Source organism: Pseudopipra pipra, chromosome 16, assembly GCF_036250125.1.
Source record: "Pseudopipra pipra isolate bDixPip1 chromosome 16, bDixPip1.hap1, whole genome shotgun sequence".
Taxonomy (NCBI): domain Eukaryota; kingdom Metazoa; phylum Chordata; class Aves; order Passeriformes; family Pipridae; genus Pseudopipra; species Pseudopipra pipra.
The window spans coordinates 8162649-8182591 of NC_087564.1; the positions used below are offsets into that span (position 1 = coordinate 8162649).

Sequence of the window (19943 nt, forward strand, 5' to 3'; positions counted from 1 at the left end):
CTTTCAAGAACTTCAGTAAAGGCTGCAGATCTCTGGCACCATCCAGAGGGCATTTGCCACGTTTTAGTCAAGTCCCAGTTGAATATTTGTTAACACTTGTAATTTTGAAGAGTCTTTGACACTTAGGCATATGGATATCATTAGTTTTGAGTGTAGTTGTCTCCTTTTGAAAACCTGAACTGTGTGTCCTTCAGTGCCAGCATTGGGGTCACCAGTTGCTTCCCACTTACATCATATATTGGGATGCCCTCCTTTCTCACATGCCTTATTAGCCTGCCAGCATTACCTGCAAGAAGTTTTGTTGCTCCATTCTACAAACATGGCATTCAAACAAACAAACAAACAAATCTGATGTATTGCATGTTTGCTCAGAAAATGCTGTTGCATTTGGGATCTGGGGTCGATGCCCAATTGGCATAGTTTAGTTTTGGGTGGGTGTCACTATTGTAGTGCCCTGTGTGGCTGTGCTCCCTGTGGCAAGGCAGGGGTGTGAACATTGGCACCCTGGGGCTGGTGTGACGGTATCAAACACCAGCAGAAGCTGCAAGTGTGTTTGTGGTTTTTTTCAAACAGATGTTTGAGGTAGACATAGTTACCTCTGCAGTGAATATGTGTTTTGGGGAGCTGGGGCTGGCACAGTCTGCCAGGCAGTGGTGGCACAGCTTGATTCATTAGAATCAGTTCTAACAGGATGCAGCTGACTAAGACAGACAGCAAGGCCTGGCTGAAAACCAACTTCGAGACAGTGAAATTTTTACCCAACTTTAGGTAGAAATTAAGTTAATTTTTTTATTGCTAACTTTTATTCCTCTACAGTTCTGATGTAATAGGCCAATGAGGAGTTATGATTATATTCATTTCAAGTGTCATCCCCTTAGGGTAAAGCCATATTACATGATTTTGAAAAAGAAGATAAATGCAGAGATTACCACAAAAGTAATTTTTGTCATTTCAGTTGCTCTGTTGCAGACTAGAGATTGCAGCTTGACAAGAAAATGGGGTTGCAGCCTTTTTTGAAATGCTGTCACACCTGTTTTTGTGGTAAGCCTTTGAACTTTGAAAGGAAGAGAGCCCTCAGGCCAAGGAGGTACCCCTATGATATTTTGCCATAGTATGAATTTGAAATATCTCAATTTTTTTTTCCATCAAATTGTTTTAGATTGGATTAGGTTAGAGTAATCCACTTCATAGTAATGCTGGAAATTTGTAAAATGATCTGGTAAAAAGATTTCTGGTTTTCTTTGACCTCAGTACAAGTGTAAATCCTTGTAAATGTGTATGAGGATGTTGCCACATCTGATGAGGAAACTGCTACAGAAAGGTATGCCTGGGGCCTCACAAAGGATTGGTGGCAGATGTAAAATAAGAAATCAAGACCTGGTTGCCTGAATCTGCTCTCATTTGTATGGATCCATGTTTTCTTTTCATCAAAACAGACCTATCTCTCCACACTATCCACAGATAGTACTGCTTTTAGCCATTGCAGGTGGTCTCAGCAGTTTTGAAAAATTCCCATTTATTTGCCAAGTGAATGAAGAATGTATTGGAGCTGCTGGCTGGCTTTTAAAATTATGATGGAAGGGTGAGTCCAAGAGTTGGAACACTGTCAGCAGCTGATTTTGTGTGTGTGCAGGCATCATTCAACTTTCCAAAACCCAGTCATCTTCCTTTTCCTGGGTTGCCATGCCTGGTTTCCCAGCCTGGCTGTGACTGTGGGGCGAGTGAGGCAGCCCCAGCCTATTGCATGAGCTCTCCTGCAGGAGAGTCTGCTAGATACAGCTGCAAAGAGCAGCAAACCTGCTTTATAGGACCAACTCAATTCCTCATGATTTCACCTTGATCACCTGAACACTATTAACACTATTTCCTTAACCCCTCCCTTTTTTAAAAAAAAATAAGATGACTAAGTCTGAAACTGGAAGTACAACTTTCATGCTTGAAGTGATATGGTTATTGCAATAAGGATTTTACTCAAAACTGGCAGTGGTTTGCATAGGGGGCATAAATTAAGCCCTGTGAGCAGTGCTGTGTTACCTCCCTGACATAAAAGCTATGTCAGGCAGAAATACTTAGCTGCACCCTGCAAAAATCCCAAACAAGTCCTCTCCTGCTGAGCACTCTGTGTAGGTTGGCTGAAGTTATTAATAAGTTTTTTATCTTTGTTATTTACTGATACATAGGCAGGCAATTTGTTGTAGTTTTGTGAGCTACACAATTCAAATTCCTCTTGGCCACAATTTTTAGTGGCAATGTGTGTAAGATTTTAAGGAGCATCTGTGTGGCCTTGAGTTGGCTTCATGTTTAAGGTGGCCACAGTGTGCCAGTTCATTTCTGACAAGTGGTACCAGTGGCTTCCAGCTGTTGTTGGGAGGATATGAATAAGAACATGTTAATTGGTATCCTGTGAGGGATTGACTTAGCTGTGTTATTTTTGTTTGAAGCAGAGTAAAGAGCTTTTGCATTACATATTAAAGTATAGGAGGGCTTTGCTTCTTTTTAGCTGGAGATCCTTTTTATCAGTTTTTACTTTCAGAATACTTCATGATGACATACCTCAGACTCCTGCTCATTCTGATAGTCACACCTGGCAATAAAAAAAAGACTTGTAAATTAGGTTGCTTGCCTGGCATCACAGCATCTCTTTTGCATCTGATTAAACTTTTAAGCACTCGGCCAAGCAGGATGGGGTATCTCTTGGTCTGCTGACTAGATTGGGCTTGCCTTTGGTCCCTTTGGGAGCAGAGCAATGCAGCAGTGCAGAGGGCCTCTCCTCCCCCACTGCACTGTGTGCCCCCTGCATTAGTGCAGATTGCTTGCACTCCTGCCCATCTCCCTGCACCACTCAGAAGCAGCTGAATATGTTTCCAGTTACCTTCCACTGCTCTGCAACTTGTTCTTGTTGCAGAAGTTACCCAGAGTTTTGAGCTGCTGCGGGGTTAGTTATTTCATTTGGTTTTTTGCAAGATGCTCCTGTTTCTGGCCTCATATGTAATCAAATGCTGGAGGTACATTTTTATTTTGTGGCTGTGCGTAAGAATATAAAATCAAAAGTCAGGATTTGTGGCTGCAAGAGAGACCAACAGTGAGAATGAGGCAGGTTCCTGTGCTGTGGGGATGGAAGCAGCAAAAAATTGTATTGCCCACTTGAACCCTTTTTTACCTAGAAAAAACTTTTTTCCTCAGGAGCCTCAGAAGTGGTGTCCCCTGGTGAGCATGGTGTTACTGAGATGGTGGAGCTTTGTTGTTTGCAGCATGAACAGAGATCTATGGTTGCTGTACTTAGAAATTAAATAGTACTGCCACTGAACTTCATTTCTGCAAACACAGATCTTGAAACTTGTGCTTAAGTGTTTCAGTTTATAAACTTTGAACTTAGCTTAGTATTTAGGCAAGATACATTGAGATATAACTATCCTATTTGCTTGCAATTGAGAAGGTCAGTTATGTAAATAATTAGCAGAATAAAAAGTGAAAGTCACAAAACAAGTTCATCAGATATATTTGCTACTGTCAATCCATTATCTGGATGAAATTTCGGCAGTGACTGATGTCAGCTCAGAAATATTTAAATATATCACAGTGCAAGATTTTAGGTCTGGTATATGTTGTATGAGTCTGTTTCGTATTGTGAATTTGAATGGGCTTGGCTGCTTGTGTGTGTGTGTCCATTAGAAAATACTACTCATTATCTTATGGTTGCACTAAAACTGTTGGTGGCCTCCTGAAATTGAAAAGCAAATACCCCTGTTTCATGAAGCATAGTGAAAGATTTTGGTTAGTACTTTGCAAGAACTGTAGACCAAGTGGTGTGTAAACACAGTGAGACCACGTGACAGATGTTCAACTGGTGTCTCAGGTGTGGCTCTGTCTCAGCTGCATTTTGAGCAGCTGAAGGTTGGATCTCTGTGTAACTGCCCATTTCAAGAGCCCATCTCAGCTTTCTTTGCCCCACAGGTGTTATCACGTGGGGTTCAGTCAAGTAATTTTTTTGTCCAAAAAGAAAAAAAAGCAAAGCCCTCTAACATTCATAGCTGCTTTTAAAACCCCATAATCATTATTCGTTTAATTTGGCCAACACCCTCTGTAATAATCCCGAGCGTTAACGTGTCACTCTGGTCTCTCCCAGGTGAGAGCAGCTGGACAAGGAGCCCTGTCTCTCTGCCCCTGCCTCCCTGGGAGCTGCAGGGGCAGCTCTGCCCCTTGGCAAACACACTCAATGGGCTTCTTTCACCAAAGTGTAAAACTTGGCTGCGAGGCAGCTTTGGAGAGACACACGGGCCTTGCTGCTGCACAAAGAAAATTGTTGCTCCTCAGGGAAATAACAGAGTTGGAGCTCTGGTGCCAAATGTTATAGGATGCCGGCACAGCGAGCGTTTGCATTCTGAGGGATCTCTGCCTTGCCATTAACAAGGACTGATTGTGCAGGAGGAAAGCATTTGCCTTCAAGACCTGTTCAGCTGTGAGCAGAATTGCCACTACAGTTTATTCATTGCCTGATCCTTTTTTTTTTCCCTCAGACACCATCAGCTGGCATACTTGGCATTAAATTGGAAGGAATTAGTTTGTAGTAGATTGCTGTAAAGTGATATAATAATCTCCCTGCTCAGTAAAAGTCTGATTTATATGGCATTGTTTTCATCCCAGGATGTACATGTGAAAGGAAAGAGCATTCTAATTCCTTTTACATCCCATGCAGTAAGAAAGTGGATTTTGGAGAAGTTAATGCAAAAAGCAAAGTTGTTCAGTAGTTAAAGGTATTTATAAAGTGTGAAGCATTTTACAAAATACCCTTTTTTGGGTCCTGAGTTGGTGACCAACTCATGTTATTGAAAGTAGAGCTCTCTTAAAATTGCATCTTTATTTTTTTCATCAGGCTAAGTCTTTCTTACAGCTTTCACAAAGTTATTGAAGGCACAAAGGATATGCTTTGGTGAATTCAGAGAAAGGTTTTCAAAGCTGTTGTGATGTGGAATAGGAAGGAAAATAATCCAGTCCATCTGACGTTGTGTGAGAGTATTGGTTAGAAAAACATTGCAGTGTGTCTCCAGGTAGAAAGGGTGTGAACATCTTGAATATTCAGTTACTACAGATTAATGCTTTGAAACGGATTTGAAGTGGAGATTTCCATGTCTCTGGGTGGAGTGAAGGATTGGAGCCTCTTAATGAATGGTAAAGCGTTTTGGGTGTGTCAGAGTAGTGCTGCAGCACATCAGCGTTTCAGTGTGTGTTTTCCAGTGTTCAGGAAGAGTAATTCTTCCTTTCTTCTGCAGTGCCTTTCTCCCTCGGGTCTTGCTGAAGCACATTTCACTGAAATACTTATCAATTGCACGTTTCAAACCTTATTTTGTGGTATTTTTATCTCTTCATCAGTGAACTCCTCATCTGGATGTTTCATTACTTCCAGAAAATCGTGGCCAGGATTGGTAAGAGCCAGACCACCCTGGCCTCTGCTTCTGTCCTGAGGTCTGTCTGCAGGTTTTGGCTCTTACTTACAGTACTCTGAGTCATCTCACTTCCACATTGTAACTCCTTCTTTTTAGGGTTTTATGTATTACTTTCCCTCAGCTAGCAATCAAAAACTCAGAGGCTCATTTCCTTCCTTCCTTTTTCGGAAATGAGTTGTCTTTTTTAGCAGAACTTGAGAATAAGGCTCATCCATTACTATTTAAAGATCCTGCTTACCACATGTTAAGGAAGGTCATGAAGTTTCTTAACCTTCAGTCCATTAAAACAGCTCTAAAGGGCTGTGCATTAATTACATTTTTGCTTAGCTTAGTACAATGGTATTTATTGCTTACTGAGAAAGCCCTGCCTTAGATAATATGAGCTCCATTTCAGATGCCCGGGACAGGTTTCCTCCTGGTCATTAAGGAATGAATGAATGGAGAGGATGTGTTTAGTTCCTTTCAAAGATACCTGTTTAAAAAAAGCCAATGATTGCTATTCTGATAATCCTTTCTTTACAAACCTACTCACCACATCCTCCCCAAGTCAGATCTGGTGATTTGCTCTTTTTTGTTCAAATTAAAAACATACCAACTGGGCCAGTCAAATTCTGATATGATACAGATGTGATACGTGATATGGCATGAGCAGTGTCAGCTCACACATACATACGTGAGCAGCTAGCTCATATTAAGTAGATTTCTGGTTTATTTCCCCTGAAATTTTCAGCTTATTTTCAATCAAAATAGTAAGAATACATTAAATGTCTTTTGTTTTAAGTGTACTAGTAGTCTTTTCAAAACAAATAAAGCCGTTGCCTTAGGAAGAACTGAACACTGTTGATTACACTGACAGATTTTGCTGCGAAAATTTTGTATTTTAAGTCATTCAGTAGCAAAAAGTTCCTTTTTATCTCTGTAAAAAATACAATTACTCTAGGGGGGAGATAATGTTGAAAAACTGCACTATATTTCAAATACAGGAATCTTGTAATTTCTAGTTTGAGAGGTGTTTGGTATACATTGCCTTTGCTTAAAGGAACTATTGCTCACGGAAGCTACCAACAGAATGAGTGAAGGTATGTTTCCTCTTAGATAAAATTGAATTTCCTATCTGCAGCCCAGCAGTCACCTGTCAGTTGCAGAATAGTTAGAATGAGAAACACCTTCCTTTGATTTTTTATTTTTTTGGTCTGAAACACTTGCGTCTGGTATAATATTGCCATTAGCAATGTAATGTTCAGTAAATTATCTGCCTCTGACAGAGCAACGGTGTTTATTTATGCTTTAGATCACTGATGGTATCTTCAAGAAAAGAGATATTGTATGTGTAGCAATTTTGTATGGTTTTTTTTTACTCCTAAGCCTGGATGATCAGTCTGCACTCTTCTCAGAAGTGCTGGGTTCGTTCCAGCAAGTGGGAAACTTTTCCTTGTGCTTGCATCTGCAACTTCCCTTTACGGTTTCCCAGTTTACAGTTTCCATGTTGATTTACTTTAATATTTCATGTCAGAAACGGAAGTATGTACTCTTCAGTTTTAGTTAAAAATCAAACAAGCAAACAAACAAAACCCACCAAAAACCCCAAACCAAACAAACAAAAACAAACAACCAAACAATGAACCCAAACCCCTCCAAAACTGGCAACTCTTGCTTGATCCAGGTGGCCAGGAAAATGCCAGGCTTGTGTTCAGACTCCTCCCCGTTAGCTTCAGTTGTTTTTTAAAGGCAAATCATGGTTCCTAGGACATTAAAAATAACCCCATATTTCTCTGTGAGTGTCCCACAACGGTTATGTATTTGGGCACTGAAAATTTTGCATGAAAGTTGAGAATAAATTGCTCATCTTGTAGGTCCCTTGAAACAGGACTCATTGTAACCATAACTCACCTAGTCCTTTTAACCCTTACTTTCTGGTAGCTCCTAGCCTTTCAAAAATGAAGATCAAACTGTAGGAATAACCCCCCTGACACTGAGATTGAGCCCAGAAAAGGGAGAAATGCTAAACACACGGCATGAAGCCCACTGGGAATTTAGCACTTGCTTGTTTCTTCTGTGGAAGGTGCTCAGATACAGATGGCTGGCTGTAGAAATCTGTGATAGCCTTATGTGACAATTCCTGCTTCCAGGAAATAAAATACAAGGGTTTACTTCTTTTCTGTGTGCTTTGTCCAGAGGGGTGGCCGTGCAGGGTGGCACGGTCAGTTGTTTCTTTTCATCTGTTACGTGTCAGAAAGAAGAGCATGCTCCTGTACCAACCTCTTCTCCTGTTAACAGCAGTGCTCTGTTTGGAGTTTGTGGAGTATCAGCCTATGAAATTCTGTCCTCTGGGAGTTTGGGATGAACTGCCTTCATCTATTCTGCCTTTAGTTCTAGCCTGAGTTTTTCTGTGTGGCCAAGATGAGGACTGTGATGCTGGGAAACACTCTTGAAAAATTTCTGGAAGTCATTCTTCCTGTATTGTCGTATTTTTTATTTCCACTGTACTAATTCACTGTCCCAGATTTTGGCACTGACTGCTGGCAGAAAGTGCACAGAGCCCATTTTTTGTGGCCAAAGGGCACACTGAGTGCCAGAGGAGTGAGTCCTGTACCTTAATGTTCAGTGATATCATCTCAGCGGATGTCTTGGCAATGTAGGAGTTCCTCTCCCAAACAATGATGTGCTGTCTGCATCCCCTCCATCTGCATGCTGTTATGAATGTCGTGTGTTTTCCTCCACAAACTGAAAGGAAGTTGTACTTTCACAAGAACCTACTTGCCTTTCATTCCATAAGGACGAAGATTTGTTTTGTTTTGTTTTCTTGACTGGGTCAGCAATTATATCCTAAAAAGGATATGCCTGCAATGATTAAAATGAATTAGCCAAGATGTTTATCAAGCTACTAAAGCCATGAAATCATATAATTAGTGGTGAAGCAGTAACAGCAAGTTGGTCTTTCATCTCAATAATGTGCAGATTTTTCATTCAGAGAAGGAGAACAGAGAGTTAAATTCTTGAACATAGGGGTAACTCTATAATAAAAGCCTTGAGTGACCAGTGTATTTGTAAAGGTATATATTTGCACAAGCAAATTTGCAAAATTGAGAAACCCTGTCAGTAGTGGAATAATTCTGCTCCCTTTCAGAGGTGATGACAGAAGCTCTTAGCCTGCGTGCTGCACAGTTGTAATTAGATGTGCAAACGAGCACTGTCCAGGCTCGGTAACTTACTGCTGGAGTGCTCAGAAGGGAGCTTCTTCCTATGGAATCTTCTTCTTAAACTGTGTTTCTATTATTCCACAAAGCTACAGCTCTTAAAAATGCAATCAAGTCAGTAGGAGACAAAAGAGAAATAGATGGAATTTCAGATAGAAATCTAAAGTCAGTTTTAAATGCTTCTTGTGATGTCCTTCTGTCTCTTGTAACCTGTGCTGTGCAGGAGCTTTGCACCTTAAAGCAGGGTAATATGAGGTTTTATTAGTGTAGATTCAGGCCAAAGGCTGAGCCCCTGTGGCTAAATTAAACGCCTATTTTTCTATCAACCATGACTTTCTCTTACATGGAGGTTATATTCCTCTGTGTCAAAATATGTTGATATCCTCATGGCGTGTCTCCTGCTCTCAGTATATTGTAGCTCTGATCTCCTTAAGTAACTGTTATATTTATTTAGATGTACTATTACAGGTTTTACAGAGAGCCTGTATCAGCATGTAAATTCAGCCTTCAGCCTCCACCAGACAAGATACTATAGAGGAAAACCTTTCAGCATTGGGTTCTAGATGCAACAATAGGTTACTTGTTTATATGGTTTTTCAGGCTGCATTTAGAGATGCTAAAAGTGTAGACAGATTTCAAATGATGATTTAATTGTTTACAAGTGAGTGTTTTCTGCAGCATACAAAAGAGATGAACTAATCCCCAAAGGCTTTTTGATATAACTCGAACAGATGATTTCCTGACATTGTTATATATCCTGGTTTAAGGCAATGAATAATTAGCTATTTAAGTTTTAAAAAAAAATACCTTGAGAACTAGATGTCAGCTGAAAAGCTGTCAGTAAATTTGGAACAGCTTTGCATGTCAAGTTGATTATAGCAATGAATAAAAGGAATTAAAGGAAAATGAACCATGCAGTGTGCAGTTTTTAACTTCAGTCTCCCCACAGTTTCTCCTGTCTCATTCTCCAGATTCCTGGGGTGCTTGTGATACTATCAAGCTGAGGAGTTCCCTTTCACAAAATCCTTTCCTGTGGGCAACTCTTTCTTATTATTTACTCCTCTTCGTAAATGTGCAGTCACTTGAAACTTTACATTCAAGGATTTCCCCCCTCCAGACCCAAGTGCCATTAATAACATCTTTTGTCTGACTTCCTGAAATATGGAAAGCCACTTACTGCACAGCTTCAGTTCTAGGCAACTGCCTGGCATCAGGCAGGCAGCTCAGCTGAGGACAGCAGGTTCTCCTCCCCTGCACATCCAGCAAGATTCCATGTTTATCCTCCAGTAACAGAGATTATTGTATGTTTTCCAAAGTGCATGGATACAACAGAGCAGTTGCTAGGTCTGACCTGAACTGTTTGCAGGCTTAGTGGGATGGTACTAAGTGAATTGCAATAAAGAGTTGTGGGGCCTTTTTAACAAGAGCATGAGGTTGGTTTTGTCTGTGGCTGTGCATAAAGGGGACATACAAGCTAATTAAGGTCTTACAAATCTGTTTCATTTAAGCAGGTGAATTAATGTTCTCTGAATTATTCAGCTTGAAAGTGAAATTGGCATCTGTACTCAAGTTAGGAATCTAGATGGGCTGAAATCCTGACACCTACACATGGGGAAGCAGTACTGACTGCAGCGATGGAGTAGAGATACTTCGGGAGGGATTGTGAGACTCGTATTACAGGAGCAATTGTCACTGTGGCATCTGAAGGCCAGTGCAAAATGGAGCTGCTGTAGGGCCATCTGGATGACAATTTCTGTCTACCAACACAGAATACCTGTCTGATATGTTGCAGTGGCAGATTCTGCCTTTCTGACATCATCTGGACTGTAGTGAGCCAAAGCAGTGCTGGAAACCTGTTCCAAAAGAGCGAGGGAGCCTCTCCTGGCAGAGGCAGATGTGCTGTGTATGAAGAGATGGCTTCTTGAAACTAGACTGGAGGTGGTCTGACAGCAGTGATGCACAGAAGGGCTGGGGGGGGAGGAGAAGAATGAAAACCTGGAAATTAAGGATGGGTTTGAGAGGTTCCTCACTGACTGCTTCCCCATTCAGGCAGTGAGCAACAGTGCCTTTGCTTTGCACTGCATGTTACTGTAACCCTTTCTTTTGCCTGTGACTGTTCCTTGCCATATCATTTAAATGTGTGATGCAGAGCAAGGTTTGTTTGAGAATGCTTTAAAATCATTGGGATTGGGAATTAATAAGTGCATGTCCCATTTTAGTACACCCATGTCGGCCTCAGTTGGTCCTATTGGAAATAAACCATCGTTTGGGGCTGCAGTAATTTTCCTACTGATGCAGCATAAATACAGTGACAGTGTACACCAGTATAGCCATACAAAGGCAAGCTCCTACAGTGTATTACTAAGTACTTGGCTGTTTATGAGGGGCTTAATGGCATCACATGAATGGATTGGTAGCTAAATGAAGGATTGACGAAGCTAATCTCTGTGAGAATCCTCTTTAATGAGTTAATGAGGTGTTCTTATGGGCTCCCTGCACACACAGATGCTAATGAGAGTTTTTCCAACTTACCAAGTGATGAAACTTGGATCTGCATCCAGGCTGATAATAAAAATGATGGATAGGTTCTGTTATTTGGGAAAAATATGTTTTAGTTCTGGCATGAAAACTGCAGAAGGGAGCCAAAACTGCTGTTCTACCTGCATATCCTTTATCTTTTATTGTAGTTTAATGATTAAACTCAGTGTCTAGTGCTAAACCCTCAGTACTTCCAAAGCTGAAAATCAGCAGGTGTACTTAAAAAACAAATTATTTATTCCAGCCTTTAAAGATCAGTGTTACCAAATTCCGTGTTGAAAAGAATAATTCAAAATTTTTCAAACCATTGTTTGGTTGGGGTTTTTTTGTTTGGTTGTTTTTGTTGTTATGTTTTGTTTGGTTGGTTTTGAGTTTTGTTTTTATTGTGGTGCTGGTTGGTTTTGTTTGGTTGGTTTGTTTGGGTTTGTTTTTGTTTACTTAAAGATTGGAAGTAGTAAGTTTATGCAGAGGAAGTGTCCGGTCCTAAATTGATTTATCAGGGACTTTAATCCATAAAACCACAATTTTTGAAGCTATACTGGGGAAATGGGGAAAACACATCTTGGTGGGTTTAAGGCATTGTGTTATTTGTAGCGATGGGATTTTTTAATTTCTTTTTTTTCCTGGCTGTGTTTGAACAGGAGGTCTCAGCCTTGTTGCTGTCAGTGGCCTCCTGCACACCTGACACCAGCCAAGGGCTGCATTGCTGCCACACGTCCTGTTTGACTCTGGGGAAAGGGAAAGTTGTTTATTTTCGGGGTGGGCAGTGGCAGGGAGGAGATGTTGTGCACTGTGTGGGGCTGGGGTTGGATGAGGGGATGGATGAGGGGATGGATGACGGGCGGCTGTGGCTGGAGCCTGTCTGATCTGCCTGCCAAGGATCTGGGGGCAGTATCCAGAAGGATCTGGGGGCAGTATCCTGATGCTGGACGTGTCCTCTTCACCTTCCAGCAGGCTTGCACCCGTCAGACACAATCTAGCTTTAATGCAATCATCATATTTCACTGGCGTGCTGTTTAATCCTTGTTCCAGGTCATTAATGAATTTGTTCAATATGACCTCCCCTCAGCTCAATACAGTGCCGTTTATCATTATCATTTGTTTACAGTCCTGCAGCCAGTTCTCAATTCCAGTGCTGTGCTTGCCCCTTCCCCAGTCTTTTTGAATTAATTTTTCAATTAGGATTTCGTGAGACACAGATGCTGTCCTAAAATCCAGAAAATATTACCTCCACTGTGTTCCTTTAATCCACTCTCTCTGTAACTCTATCAAAGAACAAATAAAGCAATTAAATTTGTCTGGCAGGCTTTATTCTGTATAAAGCTATACAGGCTGCTTCTCTTTCTATTACCCTCAAAATTTTTAGCTGGATTTTCTTAACAGAGCTGACTTACCTTTATCTTTTTTTTTTTTTTCTGTTCCCTTCCCCTCCTAAAAGACCTAGGGCTGCGTTCCCAGCTTCTTGGTGTCCTCAGTTTATTCTATTGAAAGATCCTGCTCATGGGAACAGTGGGATGGAAAGGCTCAGGGCATGACCCTGGCTCTGTGCCAGGCCATGCCCCTCTCAGGAAGGGCCCTGGGTGGTTGCAGAAGGGTTCAGGATGGTGAAGAGCTGAAGCTGCTGCTCTTGGATGACTCCGCAGCCGTGCTTTGCTCTGCCTTGAGAGCAGGGATTGCGTGGGTGTCTTTTCCTGTGTGCAGTGCAAAATCTGGTGAAAATGTGTTTACTTTTTGTTGTTATTGTTGCTGGGGTTATGCCAACACCACTTAAACTGGCCCACCACTGTATCTCTCTCTTTTCCCAGTGCTTTGATACGGATTTCCAGCTCGATTACCTGTGATAGCTACAAGTGAAACTCGCAGCCCTTGTGCTGACTGGCAGACTCGTGTTTACACCGTGGCAGTGCCTGACTCAGCTTTGAAGCTGGCCGTGCCTGAAGTCTGTTCTCTTGAGCTGTTCCTTTAACTTTTGAACGTGTTCCTTTCTTGTGGTAACTTGCGTGTCTGGAAACTTTAAATGAGCCTGATCTTTGAATTCAGTCACAGCCTTCCTGCTGATTTTTTTTTAAACCATGCCCTGTTTCATGTAATACTCTAGCAGACTGTTCTCGTAACAGATGATGACTGGAGTGGTTGTCAGCCAGGACATTTTTTTCCTTTAAATGCAGTGCTTATACACTGAACTGAATTAATGTCTCCTTCCAAGTGCTTTTTTATATAGCTTTTTAAGACACTTGGTTATTCCATAGACTTCTCTAGCTCTATTAAAATGTTGCATAAGAACATGTATCATTTTTCTCTTTTCTTTTGCCTAGAACTAGAAATAACCCACATCCATGAGTGCAATTATACTCAAACTCATACCCAGGCTGTATCTCCTGGGGTGCCCTCTCAGAGGCTTCCATAATAGCATCTGCTGGGGGAAGAAGTGGGCATGAAACCAGAGTTCACAGCAGCGAGGAGTTGTGGGGTTTTCAGAGGTGAGGTGGGGCATGGGGGGGAAAGATCTTTTTCAGTATCATCCAGTACACTTTGCTATCTCTAAGCAGCCCAATTATATTAATCCAGGAGATTAGCATTCCTTGTCTTTTTACACATTTGCATTTCATGCTGAAGTTAATTTACTGCCTGAAACAAACTGTGCAGTTTGTTGGGACGACTCAACAATGCAGCAAAGCCATCGCTCTTGCCAGCTCTTAATAAATTATTAAGGAAGGCAGGACAGTTGACCCTTGCTCTGAGTCAGTCAGATCATCATTCTTAAGCACAGATTCGAAAAGTGGTGTCAGAGCATCTGTACTGTAGTAAGGTGTCAAGGCTGAAAGATAAGTCTGCCTGGAGTTAATCAGTTAAAACATTAACTGTCTTTTGCTCGTACCTGTGAGACAGCGTGTCTGGCCTGGGGAGCTAACTTATTCAAAATGTCAAAGCAGTACTTGGACAGCAGCAGCTCCATGGTCAGACATATTTTACAGACATCTGGGAAAGCTCCCTCCTGCTGTCTGCATCTGCTGGTTTTAGGCTGAGTTTATGGCCTTGGCAGAGTTCAGGGATCTGTGCTGAGCTGGTAACAAAAGATACTTTTCAGGTGGTAAAGCCCACCAAAGATAGGGATAGTTCCAGCTTCATTTTTAACTGGAACAGTATTTAATAGACAGAAGATTCAGTCTGTGGCTTAAATATTTGGTAAGATGGTATGAATTTATTTTGGGTAGTGGTTTTTAGGGAGTTTTATTTGTGGTGGTTTTATTTGGGAGTTCAGGGCTATTTCTGGGCGCTGACTGTTACTGCAAGCTAAGGAATAGTAGGTCTTGCTGTAGTTCAGGTTCTATAAATTACTATAGTCCTCTGTAAAGCTCCTACAGACAAGAAAACAGATTAATCTTTGTGGAAAAGCTTAGATTTAACTGAGCTGCTCTTCGACTGCTGGATAAGCATGTGATTGTTCATTTGGGAGAAGACACATGTGCCATGCTCCAGTCCTGGGCAGACCCTCAGCTTTTTGGCTTTGAAGGAGCTACACTGATTTATTCTACTAGCCAAGGATTAGAGAAGTTTTTACCAAAGCCATCAGCTATTAAAGAGACTGCAGTTGCTTCTGGTGGTGAAATATCCAGAGCCGGTGTGCAGGAGACATTGGGCACGTCAGCTTTTTGACCTGACCTGTCTGTTCTGCTACTCAGTATGTACCTCACCAAACTACATCAAGGTAGTCAAAGACTAAGTAGCTGTACATAGATTTCTCAAGTCTTGCTGACTTGTTTCAAGTTAAGAAAACTTATAAAGTGCTGTCTTTTTCTACAGTCTGTGTTGTGGAGGAGTAGAAATTACCTGGCAGCTCAGGCCTCTTCACATTTCCAGTACTGTTGTCCCAGACTTAATTTCCAAATGCTTTCTAATGCCTTTTCTTTCACGTGGAAGAACTTCCCCAGTATGGCAAAGAGGTTACCCTCCCTGCCACACTCAAGTATGTGCTGCTGAAGTTATTCAGTGGTGTGCTATTTTTGTTCTCAGTAACGTGGGTTCTCTTGACCCTCTGTAATCCACACAGAACCTCCAATGCACTTGGACTGGGGACAGAAGCTGTAAATATTTGGGGTTTTGATCTCAGATTTTGCTATTTTGTCTTGAATTTTTCTGTTTCAAATGGTATCTCTGCAGAGTTCATCCTTTTCATATTTTTGCTGTGTGTGCTCCTTTCCCCTTTTAGTAGGTGTTTCAATTTTTTTTTCTTCCCACCTGCACTCCAGCCTTATTTAATTAATGTCCTCTTTTCTAAAGGATTACAGCCAATTTCAGTGTATTTATATACATTGATATATACATTCTTGCTTCTTCCTAATACTTTCCACCTGGGACACTCTCCCAGGTGTGCTGCAACTAAGGATGGTGAGAATAGCTCGAAGCATGCAGAGTAGCAGCAGGAAAACTGTGATATAGTTGCCATCACAGAAACATGGTGACTCACACTACTGAGTGCTGCAGTGGATGGCTGTGAAATCTTCAGAAGGGCTAGTCAAGGGAGGACAGCTGGTGGGGTAGCCACCTGTATGTTAGGGAGTGTTTTGATTGTCTAGAGCCTGTGTTGTGTGCTTAAGGGTCTTGACCAAGATAGTAGTTTTATGGACCTGATCATAAAATTCTGTGTCTCAAATTTTAGTAGATGTCCTGGCTTAAGATGCCCTCCCATTTTAGCAAAGCAGATGAGGAAATGATCTTGTGTAAATATATTTTCCCCCAGTGGTTTGTTTTTGGTTAGGATCGGTTCTGCAATTTGGCCACACAAACACTTCATTTGTCAAAATTAAGGGCTGGCAGAGGCCACGTGGGCTCATGTTGCTACTGAGGAACAGGTTTGTTAAGCTGTGTACCAGTGAGACTATTAGAAGTGAGGGCACTAATTGCAGCTCAGTGGTTTGGAGCAGCCTCTGCACATTCTGGCATCCTGAGAACTCACAGGAGCTGCAGGACCACCCGGCACATTTGAGTGGGGCTGCTCCACTTCCATTGTGGCCACATCTTGTCACTGGCACTGGTTCAGAGAGGAGCCCCTGGAAGGTGTCTGCATCCTGGCTTCACTGTGGGAGTTCTCCCCTCTCCTGGGCTTCAGTGTCTGTCCATGTCACGCCCGGGACTGAGAGCAGGGCTGAGACCCGAGCTGGGGTCTGTACGGACACCGCGGACGTGGCTGTCGGGCAGTCGAGAAGCAGCTGCTGTCCTGCCCCAACACTGCAGTGAGACTGTGCTGTCCTGGGTTACTGGGTGACACGAGTCCTTGCTGAGGCAAGAAGAGATCCAGCAAGCAGGGTTCAGCCTGGCCCTGCTGCTTGTCCTGGGGTCTTGCTTCATGCTACCTACATCCCTCGGTGTTCCTGCTCCTTGGAAGCTCCTGTCATTGTACGTATGCTCCATCTGCCCTCTGCTCCCCTCTGTCTCTTCAATGGACACGGTAAGTGTCTGTGTCTCTTTGAGATATGAAAATTCAGGTGTGCGACTTTCAGAGCAGACAGGTTGGCTGCCCCTTTTCTGCACCGTTAGTTTGTGTAAGGTGAAGTTTTATGTGCTTTGGGCTTGGCCTCTGACACTGCTTGCCTGGATCTGGCTGCACTGGCTGGAATCCTGTCTTCACTAAATATTTGTTTCCAGACCATTGCAGCTGTACTAAGTGGTGGAAAAATTGGTATATTGATAGCACAGTAATTTCTTCCTGAGAACCTCTATTCATTTGATCAGTGTTAGTCAGGGGAAAAAATGGTGCAAATATGCTCATTTCCAGTCTTGGCATTTCACAATCAGTCTTTCACTGAATAATTGTTCTTAATGCATCGTAGGAAAGATTCTCTATAATACTTTTCCTTTCCTCTAGCTGCCTTATGGAGGAGGAAAAAAGTCAAATAATAGCTTTTACACCTGTGTACTAGACCCTCCCAGATGTGTGTTAAGATGGCTAGCAGAAATAATAAAATTATGATTTATGTGGCCTATCATGACAAGCTGATAATTCTATGGAATTGATGTCTTTTCTTGAAAGGATCCTTTGCAGAGCAGTGAGGTGCTTGGGTACATTAGTACTAGCAAGTCCTTTCTATCTTCTCCTCTTCGTGCAAACATTATTATGGAGCTTTTGAAGTTATCCCAAGACACAACAACAAAAAATTGTCCTAGTGCCAGGCAGACCACCCTAGAAATGCTCACCCTTCACAAATGTTGGTGCAGCTTCTGATGGTGGACAGTGTGGTAAAAATCAGATCTGCAAGAGCATTTTTTGAGTGACTTCAGAGCTTCCTGTCCCCTGCCCAGCAGCTCCTGTCCAGGCTCACCCAGCTCACAGGAGCACTGCCAGGAAGTCACTCTTCCCCACATAAGTCAGCGTGTGTGAGATAACTGGTGGTGTAGAGACAGCTGTTAGTGTGACTTGTGCCTAAGGGTTACCATTAAGGTTACTGAACACTTCCTGCAATAAGATGCTGGGTTTTGTTGCAGGGACATGTCTGCAGGGGAACTGCATGCATTGGTGCCCCGGGTGCTGCTCCACCACCATCCTTACCATGCGTGGGAGGTTACCTGACTTGTGTTCCCCCTCACTAGTGGAGAGATGGCAAAAGATGGGGAAGTGGCAGTCCAGGCAGTCCCTTCCAGTCCTGTTGGTTTTGTTTTGGTTTTTTGGGGTTTTTTTGTTTCTGTGAATATACACAGGTTTAGAGCCAAATTTGAGTGTAGGATAAAAACCACAGGCTGGCAGGCTAACAACCCCCTGGGTCATAAAATGAGTCAGCAGAAGAGACGAAGCCACAGTGCCCTGGGATAGCTGTAACCCTCAACTGCAAATTGTAAAAACAGCCCTGCCCACACAGGGAGCTGCTGTTATGTGGTCCTGCCTTGCAGGCAGCAGAGCAATTGGAGAGGAGGTGTAAAATATCACTTTTAGGGGAATGTTTTGTGTTTTTGTCTGAAACTGTGGTTTCGTGGGAAGAAGTATTTGGTGGTGATGCTGGCATTTGTTACTGCTACTTGCCTTCTTACCCTGTCCCTAACTGCTGGTTCTTCCTTCGTATCCTCCCCCTCCTGGCTTTGCTGGCCACCTCTCTGCTGTGCCAGCACAGCTCTCTTTGCCTTGTGTCACGAGCTGAGTGAAAGAACTGATTCAATTGTAAAGTGACACAAAACAAATAAATAAAACTAAAAAAGAACTCTTGAAGCTGGTTTGGTTCCCCTGTGTGTCTCAGGGTCCAGCTGCACAAAAGGTGGAAAAACTGCTGCAGTTCTGCAGTGAGGGCACCTGTGACTGGCACTGCTGGGGGGCCACTGCCCTGTGCCAAGGCACACACCGATCAGTGCTGCCACCAGGCACCGAGAGAAGTGAGTAGAAACTGAGAGAAAATAGCTCATCAAGTATAAAAAAGCTTTTCACGTTCCTGCCACGCTCGTCACAGCTGAACAGAGCTGCAGGGGAACTAAACGGGCTCAGTCCTGAAGTGATGGAAGGGGTGGGGAGCAGGTTTGTCTGCAGGAACAGGTCCAGTGCAGCCAACAGCACTCTACTGAGTCTAAGCACTGGGCTTTCCTGCAGTCAGGCTTAGATCATGTGTGATTAGATTGAGGCATAGATTGAGTCACCATATTAAAACCTGATGTCTCTTGAAACTGTGCTAGAAAACCATATCTTGTGGTCAAGATCCTGAGGTTCCTCTCGTATTTCTCATATGACTTAGGAGTAGTTGGTTTATTCATCTGTACCTGAGTTCCTCTGAGTCTTCCTGTCCTTTAGTTTTGTTTTGGGAAGGTTGCAATGTCTGTGAAAACATTTGTCTCTTTCTTGTATGGGAGTGAGACATTAACATTTATGAAACACACAGTAACCAAACCCCAGACCAGAGCTGCTGTTCTCAGTGTCACCTTTCAATAGTAAACAGAGTCTTATCCTGATCGATCTTTAAAGGTAATTAATGTGTTGTGCTGTTAATACAGCACTGTCATACTGTTCACACTCCAGTTCCACTACAGATTTCATTTGATCACAAGCACTGGAGATTAATGATTCACAGCACTTGAAAAATGGCAGTCTGAAATTTCAGAGGGGACGATTGCTGACATCCCCAGGGTTTAAGTATCGCAACTCTTGTGGTACTGTGTCAGACTGCTGAAAACTGGTAGAATTTAAGTGGAACATATTCAAACCAAGCAAAACTTGGCTCAGAGTGGTGCCACTTGTTCTGCTCTTTGTTCCTAAGCGTTTCCATGTGTAAACGTGAACGAGTGATAACTTTGGTCTTTGACTCAGACTCTTCATTAGCAGTTATTAGTCAATGAGAGCAGGCAGGTTGGACAAAGCACAGAGGTTGTGCCTTAAAAGTGTGTACCTTCATCCCTCACATGTGGGCTGTTCCTGTGCACATTGTCATCCATAACCATCAAGATGTGCATCAGGCCATGCCCACGAGCTGGAGGAGAATGCTGGGATTTACCCAAATGGGACATTTATTTGGCACTGGTGATAGGCAGATGATTTTAATAACATGCCTCTTTCCTACAGTAAGAGTGAGAGTCTTTCTTCTAGGTTGCTGACATTTAGCTTGAATTTTAAAACTATTTTTTGCAGTTGAAAACTGAATTTGACTATGTTTATGTCCTCCCTCCTTCACCCTTCCCAGCTTCCTTATTGCCTTGCTTAAGAGGAGAATTGGGATGCATTCTCTGCAGCTGTGGCTCTGAGAGCTGTCCTGAGTGTGGTACCTGTAACTGCATGAGTGAAACAGAAAAGCAG

General features: G+C 42.5%; 1 protein-coding gene across 5 annotated transcripts in view; it reads left to right on the top strand.

Annotated features, from left to right (window-relative positions):
• XYLT1 (xylosyltransferase 1) overlaps nt 1-19943 on the top strand; it is a 173130-nt gene that overhangs the window by 25318 nt on the left and 127869 nt on the right. Inside the window, exon 1 of one of the 5 annotated variants that reach the window (XM_064672907.1) lies at nt 19556-19711. The exons of the other annotated variants lie outside the window; for them this stretch is intronic. Coding sequence (XP_064528977.1) covers nt 19610-19711 — 102 coding nt within the window. The 5' untranslated portion in view covers nt 19556-19609. Of the gene's footprint in view, nt 1-19555; nt 19712-19943 lie in introns of those variants that run through there. 5 annotated transcript variants of the gene reach the window in all.